A 21,560-nucleotide genomic window follows, 5' to 3' on the forward strand; every position below is an offset into this window, starting at 1 on the left:
CAGCCGGATTTAGGAAAGGGACAAGCAATAAGCTCACTTTTATTCTAGTTTACTGGTATGTGCTGACAAATAATCGTTAAAACATCCCAACTAAGATTTCCAAGGCAACCCTTGCAAATAGGGAGGGTCAAGCGAAATAAGGGACCTCACGACCTCCCAGGATGATAGCTTCAGACAGAGCGTCTCTGAAAGAAACCAGAGTAAGGATTGGAGGGCTATTTAAAATATTCTCTGGGCTCTGGAATCTAGATTGATGTCACCAAATATTACCTATTACTGCTAAATATTTCCAGATTATTTAAAAATTCAGGCTTGGATTCTGAGCAGGCAGTCACTCACCATCAGGAACCTGGCAGTGCCGGTTAGACTAGGCTAGGAAGGCCTGATGGCAAGAAAAATAAAAGTTTTTAACAGACGGTCAGGATGCTGCGGTGGCTCCACCAGCAAAGCATCTGACTCTCGGTTTCGGCTCAGGTTGCGATCTCGGGGTTGTGAGAGGGACCCCATCGGGCTCCATGCTCAACACGGAGTCTGGCTGAGGTTCGCTCTCTCCCTCTGCCCCTCCCCCCACTTGTCTGTCTAGAAATAAGTAAATTTTTAAAAAAAGAGAGAAAGGAAGGAAGGACAGAAGGGAGGGAGGGAGGGAGGAAGGAAGGAAGGAAGGAAGAAAGAAACACTGTCAAGGCCAAAAGTTACAGGCAACAGGTGCTGGCTAAGAGTGTCTCAGACAGTTGCCACCCTTGGCCCAAAGCTAAAGATCCCGCAGGAGTCCAGCCACATCCAAGCATTTAGGGATGTGATTCTGGGCCTATTGCTCTCACCCTGAGTCAGAACTGAGCTCCTTCCTCTAATGGGCCTGCACCCTCGGGCTGTGGAGGGAACTGGGTCACTGGGAACGTGTATGGACCCGTCCCTGACACCTAGAGAGTGAGAAGGCCTGTCACCCCGAGTTTGCCAATGAGGATGGGAGGGAAGAAAGAGAACACAGAGGAACAGACGGGCAGAAAACCTGCAGAGCCATGTGGCCTAATGGGAGAGAACTTTGCTTAGCATAAGCAGGTCTGGGTTTGAATCCTGACTTCCCATTGGCTCCACCATTAACCTTGGTAAGGTCCTTCTCTCGGACTTTGTTTCTGGTAAAGGGTGGGAGCAATGATGTGCCCTGCTCAGGATTGTGATGGTCATTGACATGAAACGATACATGCTCACATGCCTCACACAGGGCCTGGTACACAAGAAACGCTTCATAAATGATGGTCTCTGTAAATCTAATTCCCACTCCGGAAGGTACTAAGACAACAAAGCATGTGAGAGGGGAGGAAGAAGGACTCTGCAAAGGAGGTTATGGGGGACTATTGGAAGCAAGGGAGCACACGGAGGAGGACAAAAGAGTCCTCAGTGACTCCAGGGCAGGGGAGGTGAGTAAGGTGTAACCCGACAGCCTTCAGTGTGGGTGTTTCCGAGCTGGTGTGTTCAGTTGGGTTCCCTGGGGAGCCTCACAAGCAAGCAAGCTTACTGGTGGGAAGGGGCACTGGGGGAAGGTAAGGCCTGTTTGAGAGGGAGCCATCCAGGGGAGAGGCTATGAGGCGGCAGCCTGGTGCCTGCCCTGCCTGCCCCGTTGTGCTGCATGCCGGTGGCGCCAACTTCCTGAGCCTCGTCCCTGGTGTCAGAAGAGGAGAGCCTTTGGCTTACTTGGGTGTCCTGAGAGCGAAAGCACCAGCAGGTGTGTCCCTTGGAGCCTCCTTGTAAATCCCGCCCTTGCAGGTGTGCCTGTGTCACGATGCCCAGGACCCCCTCAGGCCGCCCGGTCTTCCCAAGGCAGGGGCCCCCGGAACAGGCAATGCTCTCTGCTCGGGAGACCCTTCAGCCTTCTCTGCAGCCCTAATGCCAAGTTCCATCCACCCCTGCTCTCTTTGAAGACATAATGGGCGGAGAGGATTTTTAACATAGTTTCCTAATTACAGAAGTAAGATGTTGTAACTGTAGAAGATATTAGATAAAAGAAATTCAAAGGAGGGGCGGCTGGGTGGCCTGGTCATTAGGCGTCTGCCTTCAGCTCAGGTCATGATCACAGGGTCCTGGGACTGAGCCCCTTATCGGGCTCTCTGCTCAGTGGGGAGCCTGCTTCTCCCTGTCCCACTCCCCCTGCTTGTATTCCCTCTCTCACGGTTTCTCTCTCTGTCAAAAAAATAAATAAAATCTTTAGAAAGAAATTGAAAGGAGAAACGAAAACTCACTTGTTACCCAGCCATCCAGCCAACTCTTCCCTGTTTGGGTTTATTTCCTTCCAGTCTTTTCTTCTCTGTCCATATAAATATGTATCAGCTAGCCCACTTCAAGGTCTACCTTTCTCCAGTTTCTTTAGGAAACAAGGAGTTTGGGTCCTTTGTGCTGGGGCCACCACCAGTCTCCTTCCCAGTACCCCCAGGACGCCGCTCACTCTCCCCAGGGGGTTGCCGTGGGAGGGGGTCAGTTCGGCTTCCTCTTTCTGCCCCTTCACTTTCACACCCCCGGTACCACCACTTGGGGTTGTAGAGTTCCTGAAGGTTATGGCATACACAAGGAGTTTACATCTCAAAAACTGAATATTTAAAATTCTTCTTAGCATTCATTTGGCTGGCATACTACCAGGAGTTTCTTAAGGACCACTGAGCTTCTTCTGGCAGGTTCTAACAACCTGCCACGCTTCTCAGACTCTTTTCCCCCCTCCATCCCTTCTCTGTCTCTTAGGCTCTTCCACTCTCAAATTCAGATCCTTTCAAACACAGAGTAGTTTGATTATCTTTTTTTTTTTTTTTAAGATTTTATTTATTTATTTGACAGGCAGAGATCACAAGTAGGCAGAGGCGGGCAGAGAGAGAAGAGGAAGCAGGCTCCCTGATGAGCAGAGAGCCTGATTCAGGGCTCGATCCCAGCACCCTGAGACCATGACCCGAGCCAAAGGCAGAGGCTTTAACCCACTGAGCCACCCAGGCGCCCCAGTTTGCTTATCTTTTTATCTACCTTATTTGCCTCCGACTGCTCTCAAAGCTTCACCTCACCCCGTAGAGCAGTTGATGAAGGTGTTCTTTAAAAAGGATTCTTTTGGGGCGCCTGGGTGGCTCAGTGGGTTAAGCCTCTGCCTTCAGCTCAGGTCATGATCCCAGGGTCCCAGGATCGAGCCCTGCATCAGGCTCTCTGCTCAGCAGGGAGCCTGCTTCCCCCCTCTCTCTCTGCCTACTTGTGATCTCTGTCAAATAAATAAGTAAAATCCTTTAAAAAAAAAAAAAGAGGATACTTTCTTCCCTAAGAAGAACTCTGATGCCTCCTATTACAGTTCTTCACTGTGATACAAACACACATTTATTTTTCACAAGATTCCGCTTCTACCGCGTAAACGTTTACCACCTTGATTTTTCCACCAGTATTTCCCACTAAAAATATTTTGTCAGTGTCACTAAGCATTTTTCTTCAGCATGATGTCAATGTCTGTGTCATGTTACACTGTACCCGTGTCCCATTATTTATTTAACCAGTCTCCTGCTGGTGGATATTTCGATTATTTCCAATGCTCGGCTATTACACGTGGTGCTGCCACAGGGAGGCCATAAAGTGCTTTTTGGTGACATGTGTGCCAGTTAAGTAACTCAACCCCAAAGTATCTGGTGATGTTTGCACTGGTGCCACAGAAGGACAGTGGGAAAGGCCATAGGAATAGGAGAGATGTTGCTGGGTCACGAAGGGGTGGCTGGAGAGGTGATCAGACCAGGGACAGTGTTCTTTAAAGTCCAAAAGGAGAACAGGATGGGAATTTGGCTTCTGAGATTTCCCCTCATCCTGGCTGAGAATTCCTGCCAGTAACCATGAACATGTGTCTTGCTTGGCCAGCGTCAGCAAGGTGGAGATGGATCTCTGCTATTGCTGGGTATGTGCTCATCACCACATTCTCAGTGACCCAACTGGCCCCGCCAAATCCCACTTCCAGCCCAATGAAGGGGTGTTATGCAGACTCTAATAAGCAGTAATCCTGTCCTGCTTTCTTCCTACTACTCCCTTCTCTCTCTGTGTCTACCACGATGAGGTCAAGAGGGAGAGTTAGGGGCCACAGGGGAGGGATAGCTTGTTAGCACGCTGCCAGAGCACCGACAACCTGAACCGACCCCAGTCTTTGGCGTTCCTGTCCTGTGGAGCAGACTCTGATGTCCCTTAAAGGACTGCCACTGTGAGCCTGCAATGTATAGGATTTTCCATTGGTTTTCCACTTTAGCTCTCTCACCTGCAGCTTTGCCACCTTAGTGCTGGCCAAGAAAAGGTGGAAAAGAAGAGGATGAGCTCCTGGAAGATATCAATATCTTTTCAACGCTTTCCGTTTTCCTTTCCCATGGCATGGGCCATGATGAATGAACCTTTATCAAAGACGTTTACTAAGAGCCTCTGCCCAACATTGTGTGGCCATGACGAGAGGGATGCAGCATCCCTTGACCGCTGGGGACGTCCACGTGAAGAACTCAAAGGGTGGGCAAAGTAGACATCTCCAGAAACAGGGTTGCTAACACAAAGAAAACAGAAGAAATCATTGGCTGTGCTTGTTTGAATCAAATGCAAGCATGTGCTGGATTGGAAAAGCAGAAGGTCAGAAGTGAAGGTGATGGTGTCAGGGGATGTTCAGCCCACTAGACAGAGTCACACGACTCATGGTAGTGAGAGTCGCGGCATCAGTGTATGGGAGAGCTCTTGTCTGGGCACCAGGCAGGGCAAGTCTGGTGTGAACAGATAGTGCTGTCTTCCTGCTTTTCTTAGAGCTTCCCAGAGCCTTGCACTCAGAAAAAGACCTTTAGAGATCGTGGAGTCCAGGTTTCCATTCTTTCCCACCAGCTCAGCTGGAGTGGACCAACATGAGACCTGGGTTTAGATAACCCTGGCCCTTTCCTTACAAGTCAGATGGCCTTAGCAAGTCGCTTAACTTCCTTAAGGCTCAGCTTCTGGAAGCAGAGCTAATAATACCTATTTCCCACAGTCATCATGAAGGTCAAATGAGTTGTTAAACAATATAAAAATGTTAGGTATTGCTGCTTACCGAGCATACAATGTATGCAAACCACAATAATGCCATTTTGCTGTGTGGGGATTGAAAGATGCCCCGCCCAGGGGCACCTGGGTGGCTCAGTCCGTTAAATGTCTGACTCTCGATCTCAGTTCAGGTCTTGATCTCAGGGTGAGTGTGAGCCCCGAGTTGGGCTCCATGGTGGAGCCCTACTTAAACAAACAAACAAACATAAGATGCCCTGCAAATGCTTGTCTGGAAGGGCGGAGGAGCCGTGCTTCATGAAGAGCGACAGTGACGGGCATGACCGGAGCATGTGGCTGTGAAAAGTAATTTTACTCTTTGGAAAACTAAATGGTCCATTTGATGGTGGTACCTGTAGATCTGACCTCATTGGAAAAAGACTACCCAGCATGATGCCATCACCATCAGGTACTAGAAAAACAATAATTTCCCAGCAAGTTAGACATAGAAGGAAGTTACCTGATCTTGATAAAGAACCTTTAGAAAACAACTACAGCTAACACCAAGCTAAATGATGACTGATCGAACGTTTTCCCTCCTGACCCGGGAATTGCCCTCTTGGGCATCTGTCCTAGAGAAATGAAAGCTGTCTGCGACTGGTCCTAGCAGCACTATTCACAAGAACCAAAAAACCAGGAACAGTCCGGATGTGCTTCCTCAGGTGGACGGTTGGACGATGGCTACGTCCACGCCATTGAATACTACTCAGCAGTACAGGGAACGAACTATCAATCCATGCAACAACTTGGATGCATCTCAAGGTGATTGTGCGGAGTGGAAAAAAAAAAGCCAGCTCCTAAAGGCTTCATACTGTATATAATATATAATATAATATATAATATATATTATATATTATATTACATATATAATATATAATACTTTGAAATGACAGATTTTAGAAATGGAGAATAGATGAGTGGTTGTCAGGGGGTAAAGTAGACTTGGGGATACAGGAGGGATATGGATGTAGTTCTAAAAGGGAAATGGGAGGGATGCTTGTGGTCATGGAACTGCTTTGTAACTTAACTTCGGAGGTAGACAGAGGAAGCTACATATGCGATAAAATGGATAAAACCAAACACACACACACGCAGAAGCACGAGCAAAGCTGGAAGGATCAATCTGTGGGTTGTACGAGTGTCCATCTTGTGGTCAATGTATTGCACAATAGTTTTAGAGGATGTTACTTACCATTTGGGGGAGACGGGGTAAAGGGTACAGGGGAGCTCTTTGTATTAATTCTTGCAACTGTATGTGCATCTACAGTTGGCGCCACAAAAATTTCAATTAAGAAATCAGACCGTTGGGCGCCTGGGTGGCTCAGTTGGTTAGGCAACTGCCTTCAGCTCAGATCATGATTCTGGAGTCCTGGGATCAAGTCCCACATCGGCTCCCTGCTCAGCAGGGCGTCTGCTTCTCCTACTGACCTCTCTCCTCTCATGCTCTCTCTCTCTCAAATAAATAAATAAAATCTTAAAAAAAAAAAAATCAGACCATGGGGGTTAGTCTTACAAACGCCAGCTGAGGTGGGGATTGTTTCAGGAAGAAACCCGAGACTTGTCGTGTCAGCCCTATGAGGATAACCCGTAGAGTCTGGATGGAGTTGGAGATGCTGGTGGTTTTGGAACTTCAAAATAGAACAAAACAACAAAACAAAAAAACCTTGGTGGAAACCCTGCACGTGGTTTTGTTTGTTTGTTTCCCTCTTCGATGCAGAGAAACAAGGAGGGTAGAGGGTCCTAGAGCGTTAGATAGGAAGCTTCCAGATGAGAAATCTACATGTGAAGTGAGCACAGTCTGGCACCGCCAGGACCTCACGCTCACGCCTCACGAGAAGCAGACCTCACCGCTCGAATCTGTCCGTGAAGGACATGAGTTCGAATGCATTCTAGGCAGTTGAGCATCCTGTGTGGGGGGGGAGACACTGGGTCCAGTGCTTTAGGGGCACAGTCTCAGGAGCCGGATGGCTTAGGTTCAAATCCTAACCCAAACACTTAGTCACTTTGTGACCTTGAGCAAGTGACTGAACTTCCTTAAGCCTCCGTTTCCCCACCTAGAAAATGGGTGAGATACTAGAGTCTACCCCTAGGTTGTGATCAAGATGAAATGAATTAATGCTTAGAATAGCGCCTGGTCCATTTAGGCTTAATAAAATTTATCTGTTCTTATTCATCTGGAGGGATGGATGAACATGGCCTATAGGACCAAATTCTCTTGAGCTCACCCTGGAGCATCTCAGGCCTTCTGCTCTGTTTCCCCATTTCCCTGGCCTAGGCTGCTGTTCTCCAGGCAGAAGTCTCTAATCACTAAGAAGAGAAAAACCCCAAAATGTCACAAGCTGATCATCTGTCTGAGAACTGTTGTTTTCCCACATGTGCAGATTTTTTTCCAGCTCTAGGACTTGGCCATCTGGGACCTGTTTGGCCTTGTGGGTAACCCTGAAGCTGCTCACAGCTTTCCTGGGCTCTCACAGTTGGTTTAACCAACTGCGTGGTCCTTAAGACACCTACATCCAAAATGTTAGAATATAAAGTACCAGCTCGGGAGGTGAAGGCCCCTACAGACGCCCACTGGGGACTTCTTAAAAATGTGTATTAGTGGCCTCCGCCCTGGCCCTTTGGAATCTTCATCGTTGGGCATGAGGTCTAGGATCTCTATGTTATACACGTTTCCACGGATGATTTAACATCAAACATTTGTCTGTAGGGTTCTCACCAGATGTCAGACTTACTGCGTCCTGCCAGCAAGCCTTCAAGGAAAAGGTAGATAGCCACCATAATTATTTTTATGCTTATGCACTAGAAAGTCGAAATCCAGAGAGGTGAAGTGTTTTAACCCAAGGACACACACGTGAATGCCAATGCCAAGGACATTGTCTCGAATCAACTAGCTCAGAGGCACCGAAACTGGCCAGCAACTTCTCTGCTAAAAATACTTCTTCCCTCTTTCCCTCCCAGACTCTCTAAAGCCCTACAGAGTGGGGAACCAGGCCTATTCATTTTCCTGCCACTGCTGGCGTTTTGAGCTCCTAGTTCTCCTGAATTATTAGGACCCCAGAGGAGCTCAGCTACTTTGGGTCCATCCCCTCCCCATCCATAAAGCTGTCAGCCAGATGCTGCCTGGGGAACCAGTTCCTCTATGGGCAGCAAGAGAACAGGTGCAAGCAGCACTCCTGTTTGCTGTTTGGGGGTGTAAAGGGCTTGTTGACTCAGAGGCCAGCTCATGTGTGAAAAAATACCCCCGAGCCCCACGCCATTCTTTCCTTTAAGCCCCCTTCCCTGGCTGCAAAGCTCCTTCTGTAATGTTCTCTGCATCTCCCCCAGCTGCTTCCAGTAGAGAAAACACACCTTCAAAAAGGAAAAGGGTCAGGGAAAACCAAGCATCCAACCTACGTTTGGGAAACACTCAGAGCAAGTGTGAGTTTGTATACGTCCCTGACCATGAACAAAAATGAGAAATCCAAAGAAGAGAGTTGTTTTCAGAACTCTGAATGCAAGCATTTGTGTACACAGAGGGGAAAATCGCGCTCTCAGGGAAAGGTGGAATGGGGTGGGCCATGGCAGACCTGGACGTGGAGCCTCAGGAGGAAGATTCCTGTCCTCTCGCTGCCCAGGTCACATTCCCATTGCTCTGCCGCAGAAAGACCCTCTAGATCACCCTCCACCGTGTCTCTGACCTAGTCTTGAAAATCTGCTTTAAATCAAGCTCTAGCTCCATGTATGTGTCATACACTCTGTGTAGGACTCAAAATGGAAATTTTCTCTGGTGAATGTGCCTGTTGCTGGGGAAACCGTATTTGACTAATGGGTTCCTAAAGAGAACCCATTTCTGTGCCCAGCACTGTGTGAAGCATAGAACACACATTAATGATCTCCTTTTATCATCACAAGAGTTCCCACAAAATAGGTATTATTATCTCCATTTAATACACGAGAAGACCAAGGCCGAGGGACATGAAGCGACACGCCCAAGGGCCTGGGCTGGTAGGTGGCAGAGCTTGGACGGCGCCCGGGACTGTATCTCCAGACCCAATGTTTGAAGTTCAGCCAGGACACCCCGAAACTGGCTTGATACTCCTTGCCTCTTCAGTTTGGCTGTGACCTATCCCAGTTATTAGATATGCCCAGTGTCACCTCTGTTCACCAAACTCCATCCACTTTACTACTATGCAAATGCCCCTTAAAATAAATATGAAAACCAAATAATTTTGTCCCCTTCATGGAAATTTTCCCCCAGTAATGTGATAGACACTTGCCGAGCCCGCCTCTCAAAGGAATGACCAGCAAGGTGTGTTAGTTTCCTAAGGGTGTCTGGTAACTATCCCAGTTCTGGAGGCTAGGAGTCCAAGGTCAGGGTTTGGGTAGCATTGGTTCCTTCTGCCAGCTGTGAGGGAGAGTCTGTTCCATGCCTCTCTCCTAGCTTCTGGTGGCCTGGGGTTCCTTGGCTTGTACATGGCTGCTTTCTCCCTGTGTCTTTTCACATCATCCTTCTTAGGTGTGTGTCCATCTCTGTGTCCAAATTTCTCCTTTATATAAAGACACCAGCTGTATTGAATTTAGAGCCCATTCTAGTGACCTCATGGTGACTTAATGATCTCTGCAAAGACCCTTTCTCCAAGTAGGACCAAATTCTAGATACTGAGGATGAGGATGTCAACATCTCTTTTGGGGACGACACAATTCAACCCATAAAGTTAGGCAACCTCCTTCTCCTCACTCCTGGCCCCAATCTGGCCTTTCCTTCCCCCACATCCAGCCCATGCTTCCCTTCTGGACAGCCGGTACGGGCAAACTGTAGCGAATCGCCAGAGGAAGAAATCCAGCGTTTGTATGGATTCTCCCCGTCTCATCCAGTGTCCCTTCATCTCCTGCCAGCGAGTGGCACCTTGCCCAGGCAGTCACAATGCCCTGCGTGCACCAGGAAAAACAAAAACAGAACAGGTGCCAGAGCCAGTAGAACCTGACCTGTTTTAGCCTGAGGTCTCAGTGTGGTTGTTTGGGGAACGTCCAACATAGGATTTCCACTGTCCCGAGCACACAACTGTGCAGTGGGGTTCTTTCAGTTGCTGATTCTCTGATTTTTTCCTACCACAGACCCCTTTGCAGAGCTAAGAAAGCCCGTGGGCTCCTTTTATAAAACCGTACCCTAACCACCCAAAGTTGACCGTGGAAGAAGAATCTCCACGTGCGAGGATGGTTGGACACTGGCAGTCCAATTCTGGTCCCCCAGATGTACTTTTCTCTTGTAACTTGCGCTGTCCACAGCTTCTGTCACCACTGTAGGCCTGGGGAAGACTTTTCTCTTCTAGTCCTTCTTCCCAGCCATGACTAGCAGCCTGTCTGAATCCTCCTTGGCTCGGCTGGTTCCAGGCTGTAGCATTTATTTAAACATGTCAGAAGACCCAGAGACCAGAAGGTCCATAACATTTCTCTCAAAAGGGCTTCTGGGTGTGGTTGCCTGGGAGCCCAGGCCCATCTTCACATGTCTACTGTGGACATGTCTCCCCACTTCGTACCCCTTCTGCCACCCAATGGCTGCATCTTTGAATCCAAATATATACCCGGAGTCAAGGCCACAGATGGGAACAAGCTCCCTCTCCATCCAGCAGGAGACCTGCCTTCCTGAGTTCTCAGCCTTCTCTGCGGAAACTGACGGGCAGAGGCAGACCTTACTCCCTTCAAGGAAGATCTTGCCCCTGAGCCTGGCCTTGGGGAGACCACATAATTCAAATCTGTGCCGTGCCAAAAAAAAAAAAAAAAAAGTCTCTATGTAGACAGAAAGTTGTCTTACAGAAGCCCTTTTGATCACTGCCCTCTCCAACAGAAGATGCCTCGCCATAAGTAGTAGGGAGAACAGAGTTCCTTTTGAAGAGGAACCGCTGAAACAGTTTTGTCCTTCTGTTCAGTGGCCAACAATTGTATTCACAGGCTGTCTGATTGAAATGGAGATTAGAGATTATTCAGCCAAGTGGAGGTCCCTCCTTTTACAGAAAGGAAACGGAGGCCCAGAAAGGGAAATTGGTTTTCACACTATTGGCTAGTGGCAAAGGTGGGACTAGAATCTAGCTCCCCTGATTCCCAGCCCAGTTCTCTTTAAAATATGGACCCATTCCATATAGCAGAGCACATAGGCTGTCATCTTATAAACCCTAATTCAAATTCAGACCAGGGTACAACAACGTGGAAGAAATTTCTGAATCATCAGTGAATCCAAAATGGCAGTCTGAGCCCTCCTGGATGAGGGGCTCTAGCCACATGAGTGTAACAGGAGAGGGGAAATATTTCAGGAGTTCCCTGTTGCTAGTCCGTTCTGTCTCCTAGATGCCTCTTAAACTGCTCCCTCTCCCCTGTCTTTCTGCCTCTGCTTCAATCAACCCAGTCAAAGCATTTCATCATTCCACTGTGACTAAGAATAAAGTCCCAGATCCTTAACGTGAACCAGAAGGGTGTAGGTGTCCGGGTGGTCTCTTGCGTTTCTACCTTCCCTTCCTTTTACCCTTCCCTCAGTCTCTCTGCTCCAGCCAGGCATAGTTCCTCAAAAATCCTCAAGTAAGTCAACCTCCCCCTTCTCCCCCACCCCCGATCTCTTCCTCTGTTGGTTCTGCCTAGAAAGTGTTTTCTCCTTTCCACCTAGATCGCTGGTTCTCAGGGAGGATTTTACCTCCCCCTCCGGGACATTTTGCAATATCTGGAGATGTATTTTTGGCTGTCATGACTGGCATGTAGTGGGTAAAAGCCAGAGATGTTGCTAAACACCATATAATGCACAGCGCAGGGCATCCTCCTATGACAAAAAGTTATCATCCTAAAATGTTTATAGTAGGGGGATCTATCAGTTAAGCAGCAGCCTTTGGCTCAGGTCATGATCCCAGGGTCCCGGGATCGGGTCCCACATCGGGCTCCCTGCTCAGCGGAGAGCCTGCTTCTCCCTCTCCCTCTGCCTGCTGCTCTGCCTACTTGTGCTCTGTCTCTCTCTGTCAGATAAATAAACCAAAAAATCACAAATAAATAAATAAATAAACAAAATGTTTAAAGTGCTAAGGTTGAGAAACACTCAGAGCCAGCTTAAATGCCACTTCTTCCATGAAGCCCTCCCGGGATACTTTGTTTTGGCGGAGGGCCCTCCTCTGTCCGTGTGCTCCCTCTCTTCCCTTCCCCTTGTCAGTGTTGACACATGGGAGTATTCAAGATACTGGAACATCTGCCTCCCCCACCAGCCCATTTGCTCTAGGACGGAGGGGAGTGTTTGTTCACAACTGATCCCAGTGCCCAGGGAAGTTAGACATTGCTTTTTGCCTTGTTGACCCTGGAGCACAGAGAAACGTAGTTTACACAGGCAATGTGACTTTTACCACGGGTTACGTTGGTTTTGGCAGGCTTCAGATGCAGACCCACAGAGACCCATAGACAAGAGCACACTCTGGGGATCCTGGCAGAAGTGGGTGGATGTCATAATTCTCCCACCTCCCAGTTGAGCGACTTTGAGCAAGTTACTTAATTTCTCTGGAACGGGTGTCATCGCCGGTAAAAGAAGGATCAACATTGAGCCTGTTTCATAGGTACCGTGAACGTGAAAAGGTTATAATGTACATAAGGTATCGAACGCCACCTCTGACACAGGGTAAGGCATTAACCGTGGAGAGGAAGCAAGGGCACTGGGATGATGGGACTGCAGCCCACAGGCTCTGGGTAGTGGGCCGAGGGGTGCAGTAGGAACTTCAGGACACTACTGGTCAACCTCTTCTGAACTTTCTCTACTCTAAGGATGTGCCTACAAACGTCCCATCTTACCTCTCCCCTAGGCTTGTTATGTGGATCCCAAATAGCTCCCCACCCAAACTACAGGGATGCCTAAAAATCACCTACAGGTAGGGCTGAGGGTAGCTTTCCAGACTTTCACTTACCCCCTCTACCTCAGAGGAGCACTGGCTAACACCCCGGGTTTCTTGCCTGACTTCCCCCAACCTCCCCCCAGCCCAGCACGCAACCTTCAGGATGGCGGCTCGTTTGGACCCACGCTGGCTCTAGATAGCTCCACCTTCCTGGGCTCTGCTTGTGGTGCCAGCAGGGGCCCCACACCCTATAACCTGCCTGCCTCACCTCCCACGGGGTCTGAAACCCGGTCTGCTGCCAGGTGGCCCCGTGGCCACTGGATCTGGAGCCACAGGAGAATTCAAAACATTTTCAGCGAAGTGTTCCCAGAATCTGATGGCTAGCCTTTCCTCTCCCCTAGGGGAGGAGGATCTGTTTCCATTTCCAGGCCTTTTTGCTTCCTTTCCCCACCACCCCACCCTCCTTTTAATTACAAAAGCTGTTTTTAAAAGAGAAAAAGGTCCATTTCCTTCACCGCTCAGGTCAGCCAACAGAAGTGTCTGATGAAGATGGATGGGAAGAGGTTTGCCTGTCTGGGCAGAGAGGACAGCAGATGAGGCACATGGGAGCCCAGACAGGAAATCCTTTAGCTCTGGGAGCTGGTGTTGGAGCCAAGACCTACACAGGTAGCCCGGGAGGTCCATGCACAGGAAGCTCTTGACAGAAACCTCTCCCTGTCCGCAGAGCTGTGTGAGCCCCAGGACGGGATCCAGCAGCTTGCAGGGTGGGAAGAGGTCCCCACAGCCAAGGGAGGAGAGGAGACGGAGCTGGTGGCATCAGCTCAGCCCCATGCCCAGCTGCCAGCACATCCTGGTTTTCTGTGACTGCAGCCACCCACGCCCAAGGGGGTAGCAGCCCCTCGCTTCTGTCTCCTTCTTTGGCTTTCTGCCCTGGGGCCTGCCAAACCTGATAGGTCAGTTTCTAGATCTGGGCTGATTCACTTCCACTTCCTGGTTCTCACATCTTCAACTTCCGAGACTGTGTGGCTCACCTCCCCCTCAGTCGGCCAAAAGGATGTGGGTGAGTATTTTTTCTTTTTCCCCAAAATGGCCAATGAAAGAGCTGATCTCCTAATCAGCGATTCTTATCCCTGGGAAGTTATTTAAGGGATCAAAACAGCTGAAGTTAGACCTCTGAAGATTTAAATCAGTGACTCGCCTCTATCCCAGAGAGAGGACGGTTCCTCCCATGTGGGAGGATTCTCAAGGAGCAGGCATCAGGCTTCTCCCCCACCATCCAGTCTGGTCTTGGCGGGAAGAGCACTTTTGCCTCCTCCATCTCTCTCTCTCTTTTTTAAGATTTTTATTTATTTTAGAGAGAGTGAGCGTGAGGCAGGGAAGGGGCAGAGGGAGAAGCAGACTCCCTGCTGAGCAAGGAGCCCAGTGCAGGGCTCCATCCCAGGACCCTGAGACCATGACCTGAGCCAAAGGCAGACAGTTAACCCACTGAGCCACCCAAGTACCCTTGTCTCCTACATCTCTTTTAAGTCACTTTGAAGAAGCAGAGAGGTGCCTTTCCCTGCCCCTTCCCTCCCCCTTTCTGGTAATCCCTCCAACGTGTATAACACAATCTTCCTTCAGTGCCTACTAAACATTTGTGTGATCACATGGAGGGGGAGGTAGCTCAGCAGGGCGGGGAGTTGGGTGAGGGAGGGGAGGCTGCTGGGCACCCAAAGAAAGGGGGTATCATTCTCTAGGGTCTCGTGAGCTTTCTGGCCCTGGCTCTGGCCCTGCAGCTGATGACTGGTGAGAGAGAGCTTCTTCAACGAGAGATGGTTTACTCAGAGATGGATGAGGTACAATAGGAAGGGGCTCCACCACGGGCACCTGCCAGCCTCAGCTTCCTCTTGCCTAGGACAAGGGTCCCGAGGTATGCTCTGTGCGGGCTTTTGCACTGGCCCCATCAGAAGGCCCCTGGTCCCTGGAACTGCAAAGACAAACTTGCATGAATGAGAACTTGAAGAAAATGAGAGGCAGTTGTCACGGCAGGGGCACAGGGTTGAAAAGAATTACAATAATATTAAATGACACTTGGGGTGACCTACTCTGTGCCAAGCCCTGTGTTAAATACTTCATGGCCATTATTTTGGGAAATCCCCTCAACAACTTGATAAAGAACTTGGGCACTGGAACCAGGCTGCTTTGATGTAAGCCCCAGCCTTGGGACACTTGGGTGGCTCAGTGGGTTAAACGTCTGCCTTCGGCCCAGGTCATGACCGATCCCCACATCGGACTCCCTGCTCAGCAGGGAGCTTGCTTCTCCCTCTGCCTCTCCCCTCTGCTTCTGCTTTCTCTCTCTCTCTCTCTCTCTCTGACAAACAAATAAATAAATAATCTTTTAAGAAGCAAGCAATCCACCCATCCATCCATCCCAGCCTCGCCTCTGTCATGTTGTGTGCCCTTGGGAAATGACCTAATCTTACCGGGCCTCAGTTTCCTCATCCATAAAATGGGAATAACGGTAGGCTGTACATCATGGTGTTCTGAGGGTTATGTTGGGGAATGCAAGCAGAGCAATGACACGAACAGCCTGTACCCGGTGGGCACTCAACAAGTGTTAGCCACAGTTGGCATTGTTAGGGCCTTTTGTGGCTTATTTCTAGGGTCGCCCCAACGTAAGTCTCATAAAGTGGCAGCTTGAACAATAGAAATGCATTGTCTATCGTTCTGGAAAGCAGGAGCCCAAGACGGAGGTGTTGGAAGGTTGGGTTCCTTCAGAGGGCTGTGCGGGAGAGTCGGTGCCATGCTTCTCCCTCACCTTGCAGGGCCTCCGGCGTTGCTCGGCTTCTAGACGGCCATCTTCTTCCTGTGTTTCTTCACATTGTCTCACCTCTGTGTGTTTGTCTGTTTGACCTGCTATGTCAGTAGCATAGACTGGGCGGCCCCAACAACACAATTCATTTCTCACAGTTCTGAAGACTGGGGAGTCCAAGATAAGGCAGGAAATTCAGCATCTGGGGATAGTCTGCTCACTGGTTCACAGACAGCCGTCTTCTCACTGTGTCCTCATGGCAGAAGGTGAAGGGAGCTCGCTAAGGTCTCCCTCATAAAAGCACTAATCCCAGTCACGAGGGTTCAGCCCTCGTGACCGTGTCACCTCCCAAAGACCCCACCTTCAAATACCGACACACTGCGGACTGGCTTTCAACATATGGATTTTTCAGGGAACATAAACATTCAGTCTATAGTGTATGGTTGTTTTGTTTTTTTTTTTAATTAAAACAAGTTTTTTAAAAAAATTTATTCATTTGAGAGAGAGAGAGAGAGAGAGAGAGAGTGAGGGAACAAGAGCAATGGAGAGTGTTAAAGGGAGAAGGAGAAGCAGACCACAGGACCCTGAGATCATGACCTGAGCCTAAGGCAGACCCTAACTGACTGAGCCACCCAGGCATCCCTGTAGTATGCGTTTTTATAAAGACGCCCATCGTATTGTATTAGGACCCATTCCAAGGACCTTACTGTAACTTGATTACCTTTTTTGTAAAGATCCTATTTCCATATAAGGTCACATTCTGATGTACTAGGAGTCAGGACTCCAACATATCTTTTTGGAGGGGACAAAATTCAACACATAATACAAGGCTAAGTAACTCACTCAAGGTCACACAGCTTGCTGGTGATGAAGGTGGGTCCTGGAACCCTAGATCACTTGGTGACAAATCCCACAGCAATACACCCCAACATAAAGCCCCAACACTACTCCACCTTTTCTGGACAAGGAGAAAGAACCAAAGAGAGACACTCAGAGTCTGCTGTATTATAGCCCTTTTCCTTTCTCTCTCCTTCCTCCACAGCCTGCCTGCTCCAGGCTGAGCTGGTGAACTACGAGCGAGTCAAGGAATATTGCCTCAAAGTCCTGAAGAAGGAAGGAGAGAACTTCAAGGCTCTTTACCGGTCTGGTGTAGCCTTCTACCACCTTGGAGACTATGACAAAGCACTCTACTACTTGAAAGAAGCAAGGACCCGACAGCCAACAGGTAAGGTGGCAGTTACTGTTTTCTTACTGGCAGTCCCTCTGGCAGCCTCCCCATCATGGCGCCCAACTGTCATGGCAGGCGGGGCCAGGTGTGGGCCAGGACCTGAAATGAGGAGCACGGACAGTCCACGCATTTGCCTGGGGTCTTGGTTCCAGGGAGCTTGGGCACCTCTTTTCAAATAGAATATGGAATTCTCTGGGGTTTTTTCCCAATCCAGAAGCCAACTCTTCCCACTTACTCAATAAATACATATTGAGTTCTTAGTTTTGTGCCACAGTTCGTGCTGGGTGCCAGGGATGTAGATGAGAAGATGGAGTCCCAGCTCGTGAGGACCTCACAGTCCAGCTGGTGAGACAGAATGCAGATGGATACTCTTGGTGCTGAGCTCAGCGACTTGCGGGAAGGGTGCTCTGCCTTCTCTGGTCAGCTCCCCTTCCTCAGAGCCTGCATTTCCTGCACCGTTTGCTCAAATTCCTGTCCACCGGCTCAGCTGCTCATTCATCCCACAGACATGGGTCATGAGCAGGTCTGGATGTGTTCTAGGAGCTGGGTAGACAGTGGGGAACAAAAGGAAGCTGCTACCTTCCAGGACTTTGTGTCATGATGGAGGAGGATGGACAGGAAACAAATAGGTAGAAAATACAATATTTAGTCGTGGTAAGTGCTGGGAAGGAAATAAAGCAGAGTAAAAGAATCAGGAGTAAAGGGGGTTCTGTTTTACACCAGGGGATCAGGAAGAGCTCTCTGAGGAGGTAACATTTATTCATTTATTTGTGTGTGTGTGTGTTTTATTAATTTTTTTATAAACATATTATGTATTTTTATCCCCAGGGGTACAGGTCTGTGAATCGCCAGGTTTACACACTTCACAGCACTCACCATAGCACATACCCTCCCCAATGTCCATAACCCAACCACCCTCTCCCGATCCCCCTCCCCGCAGCAACCCTCAGTTTGTTCTGAGGGATTAAGAGTCTCTTAATCCCGATCCCGTCTTGTTTCATTTATTCTTTTCCTCCCCCCAAACCCCCTACATTGAGTCTCCACTTCCTCATATCAGGAAGATCGTATGATAGTTGTCTTTCTCCGATTGACTTATTTCGCTAAGCATAATACCCTCTAGTTCCATCCACGTCGTCGCAAAGGGCAAGATTTCATTTCTTTTGATGGCTGCATAGTATTCCATTGTATGTATATACCAAATTTTCTTTATCCATTCATCTGTTGATGGACATTCAGGTTCTTTCCATAGTTTGGCTATTGTGGACATTGCTGCTATAAACATTCGGGTGCACGTGCCCCTTCGGATGACTACGTTTGTATCTTTAGGGTAAATACCCAGTAGTGCGATTGCTGGATCATAGGGTAGCTCTATTTTCAACTTTTTGAGGAACCTCCATGCTGTTTTGAGGAGGTAACATTTAAACAATGAATCTGAACTTGGTATTACCATTGTTGTTCACATGGCTGATTTTTTAAAAAATCCAATCCTCCTTCCAAGAAGAATTTAAGAACTTCACGATCAGTTTGCAAAGACCCAAATGTATACTTTTTTCTATATTCTTAAAGACTGCCCATATCTTTATTTTTATGTGTCACTGTTTTGCTTTTTTTTTTTTCTGTATATAAATGTGTTCTAGACTCGAAGCAACTTGAGAACTAAGAACTAGACTCATTTAACAGAATTTTCTTGAGCGCGTCCTATCTGCCAGCACTGCTGGACGCTATAGCTGGCATTTTTGAGCGTTAGTATTTGCTTCTGCTTCCTGAAGTATAACATTAACATTTAATGTTAATAACATTTAAAACATTTACATTCAGTTAGTATTTACTGCTCATTGGATGAAGCACCTTTGGACTTCTCTATCTTGGTCCTCACGGCAATTATATGAAGAAGGTAGACGCTCCCCGGGGGAGGGAGGCCACCAAGGCAGGCTCACCCCTTAACCGTGGGCCTCCCTGGGCCTCTTCATCTCTCCAGGGGCTCAGTTCTCCCTCTGTCACAGTGAGGACGAGGATCCGGACTTGGCATGGTTGTAATGAGGTGGAAGTAGATGATGACGGGAACAAGCGTGGCCCTCAGTAGGATTCCGTGTAGACCCGACCCTTCTCCTCCCCACGCCCACCAGGTGTTCCCCAAGGTGTGTTTCTCTCCTCGCAGACACCAACGTGATTCGGTACATCCAGCTGACGGAGATGAAGCTCAGCCGGTTCTCCCAGAGAGAGAAGGAAGCCATGTGACGGCTGCAGCCGCCCCCGAGGACGGACTTCCAGGCAGCCCCCGGCGAAGGGCCCCTCCTGGGTTTTGCCCCCTTCTCCCCACGTCTGCCGGCTCCCCCTTTCTTCCTCCGGCTGCCCCTCAGCAATCTGTCTGCTCCCAGTGGGAAAGGAAGGAGAGGCAGATTTGGAACCTGGCGGGTTGCCTGCCATGGAGACACCCCTTCTCTAGCAGGTCCGCTACTGAGAGGGACCTCACTCCCGCGGGGACAGCTGGAGAGGACTCTTCCAGGGCCCAGAACGCTGATGCAGCAGTCACTTCGGCCAGTGCTCCTGACAGAGGCAGAGCCTGGTAGATGTGCCGTCGCAGGCACGGAGCCCACGGGCTGGACCCCGGCACACTTTCCGGACAGACCAGAGCATCTCAAGGCAACCGTGACCAATCCAGGGAAGAGACAAACGCCAGAAGCATCAGGTTAAGCCAACAGACCGTGCATTTGTACACTGGGTTCCCCCCCACCCCCACGCAGCCACCTCAGCCCCTGCCTCCCTCCCTCCACTTGTTGTCTCGGCCTGGCTTTCTTCTCTCCCCCTCGGGGATCTGAGACTGCCAGGATTCACATGCCTCTGAAACCCACTCTCAGTGCCCTCGGGTGACCACACATACCATTCTCTCATACTCCCACCCAGCAGGCAGCTGTGACAGCAGAGGGACAGGGTGAGGAGGGCCACAGGCTGAGCGCGTAGGTGATGGAGGGGAGGGGAGATGACCTCTAGGGGAAGGAGCATTGTCTAGCCTGCGGCATCGAACTGTGGACTCAGTAAGTGTAAATAAAAATAAATTAACAGGCAACAGCTCCTGTCATTTCTGTTGGAAGCAGCCCACTCCCTCGCTGTCACTCCCTCCCCCAACTCTGAGTCAGAGCTACTTAGCTTCCCCCAAAGCGAGGGCCCATTTGTCCAGGGGTAAACAATGTTGGCTGCCGCCTCTGTGCGTTGGAGTGGGCTGGCCTTGCGGAGACTGGCCAGGGACTTGGCCTTGTGGGAACTTGTAGAGCCTCCTTTTGATGAAATTATCTGGACTCAATATCTAGCACATAGAATGTGTTCAACAAATATTTGTTGAATGAATAAATTATGACTGCAGACTGGCTCTCCTGCCTTAAACTAATTTTAGCCCAGCCTAGTCTCCTGGTATCTATGCTCTTTACGCTCTGCCGTGTTGCTTTAGTCAAATAAGAAACATTTACTGAGGGCTTATCATTTGCCAATCATTGTGCAATATGCCATGGGACAGAGGACATCGTCCCGGTCTTGAAGGGGATGGAAGAGTTGAGAAATACTTGTATGAGATTACCACCAATGACACCTTTAATTTCTATGATGCTTTAAATTTTTCAAAGCACTTTCGTGTCTTTTTTGTGTGATTAGTGAGACAAGATTGTACAAATTAAAATATATACAAATGCAATAATGTTAATAGTTAGCATTTATTAAATGCACTATCCTCAGACACTTACATGTATAATCTCATTTCTGTCCTGCAATTACCCTCTGAGATACTATTCCCATTAGGTGGGTAAGGAAACTTAAAATCCAGAAACATTCCCTCCCCCAAGGTGATAGGGCCTTAAGTGACGTGGCTAGGATCTGAACCAGGTCTGTCTGACCCAGAGCTCTAAATGCTAACTACCCTAGTTAGCTGCTCTCTACGAAGTAGTCTATCCAGCTGTTACAACCATTAGGGAGCAGGACAGTGCGTATTCCGTTGAAAAGCCTTACTAGGCCAATGATGGTATGTGGGCTGCCTCTGTATTTAGCCCAAGGTTTAAAAAGGTCCCTAACGCCAACTCCCAAGTGGTCAAGGCAGTGACAGGCCAGAAAAGACAGCTGAGACCTAGCAGTTACTTCTGTGTATGATTCATTGTACTTTCTGATGTCAGCGCATATCCAAACCCACCCTCCATTCCCCCAGCCTTGGGGAAGGTTCACAATTATAGGTAGAGATCGAAAGGAAACACAAAGTTAATTATGGGTTCTTTGTGCAATCAGAGACTCCACCCCTGCAGGATCCAATCACTGCTGAGAGGCCCAGAAGCCAGCAGTCCAGGTTATAGTTCCATAGCTGCTGAAAGGCTTCCAACAGGGGTGTTAAGAAGGTGCTAGAAATACCCAGGGGCCCGCAGTTGCCTGTCTATAGCTCACTTCTGGGGAAGAGGGAAAGGAAAATGCTGGTATCGCTGCCACATTCTCCCCCCACTCCCCACCAGATCCTTCCCTCTGCCCTTTTCTTCCAGAACGGCTTCACATTTACCCAACTCAGAACCATCCTGCGTCAGACACAGCATAGGCATATGTGCAAGTCTCCCCCGTTCCCAAGCCTCCAGCCCAGGAAGCTTGCGAGTTAGCAAACTGCTTGCCAGGGTCTGAAGGATGCGGGTGAGTTCAG

The 21,560-nt window shown here is 49.0% G+C and overlaps 1 protein-coding gene across 1 annotated transcript in view; it reads left to right on the plus strand.

Moving 5' to 3' along the window:
• The window catches only part of TTC9 (tetratricopeptide repeat domain 9), a 30,261-nt gene extending 9,637 nt beyond the window's left edge, over positions 1 to 20,624 (plus strand). The window contains exons 2-3 of the mRNA XM_032837369.1: positions 16,712 to 16,894; positions 19,056 to 20,624. Coding sequence (XP_032693260.1) covers positions 16,712 to 16,894; positions 19,056 to 19,135 — 263 coding nt within the window. The 3' untranslated portion in view covers positions 19,136 to 20,624. The remainder of the gene's footprint in view (positions 1 to 16,711; positions 16,895 to 19,055) is intronic.
• Positions 20,625 to 21,560: the final 936 nt, after the last annotated feature.

Source organism: Lontra canadensis, unplaced genomic scaffold, assembly GCF_010015895.1.
Source record: "Lontra canadensis isolate GAN:19392208 unplaced genomic scaffold, GSC_riverotter_1.0 scaffold98, whole genome shotgun sequence".
Taxonomy (NCBI): Eukaryota; Metazoa; Chordata; class Mammalia; order Carnivora; family Mustelidae; genus Lontra; species Lontra canadensis.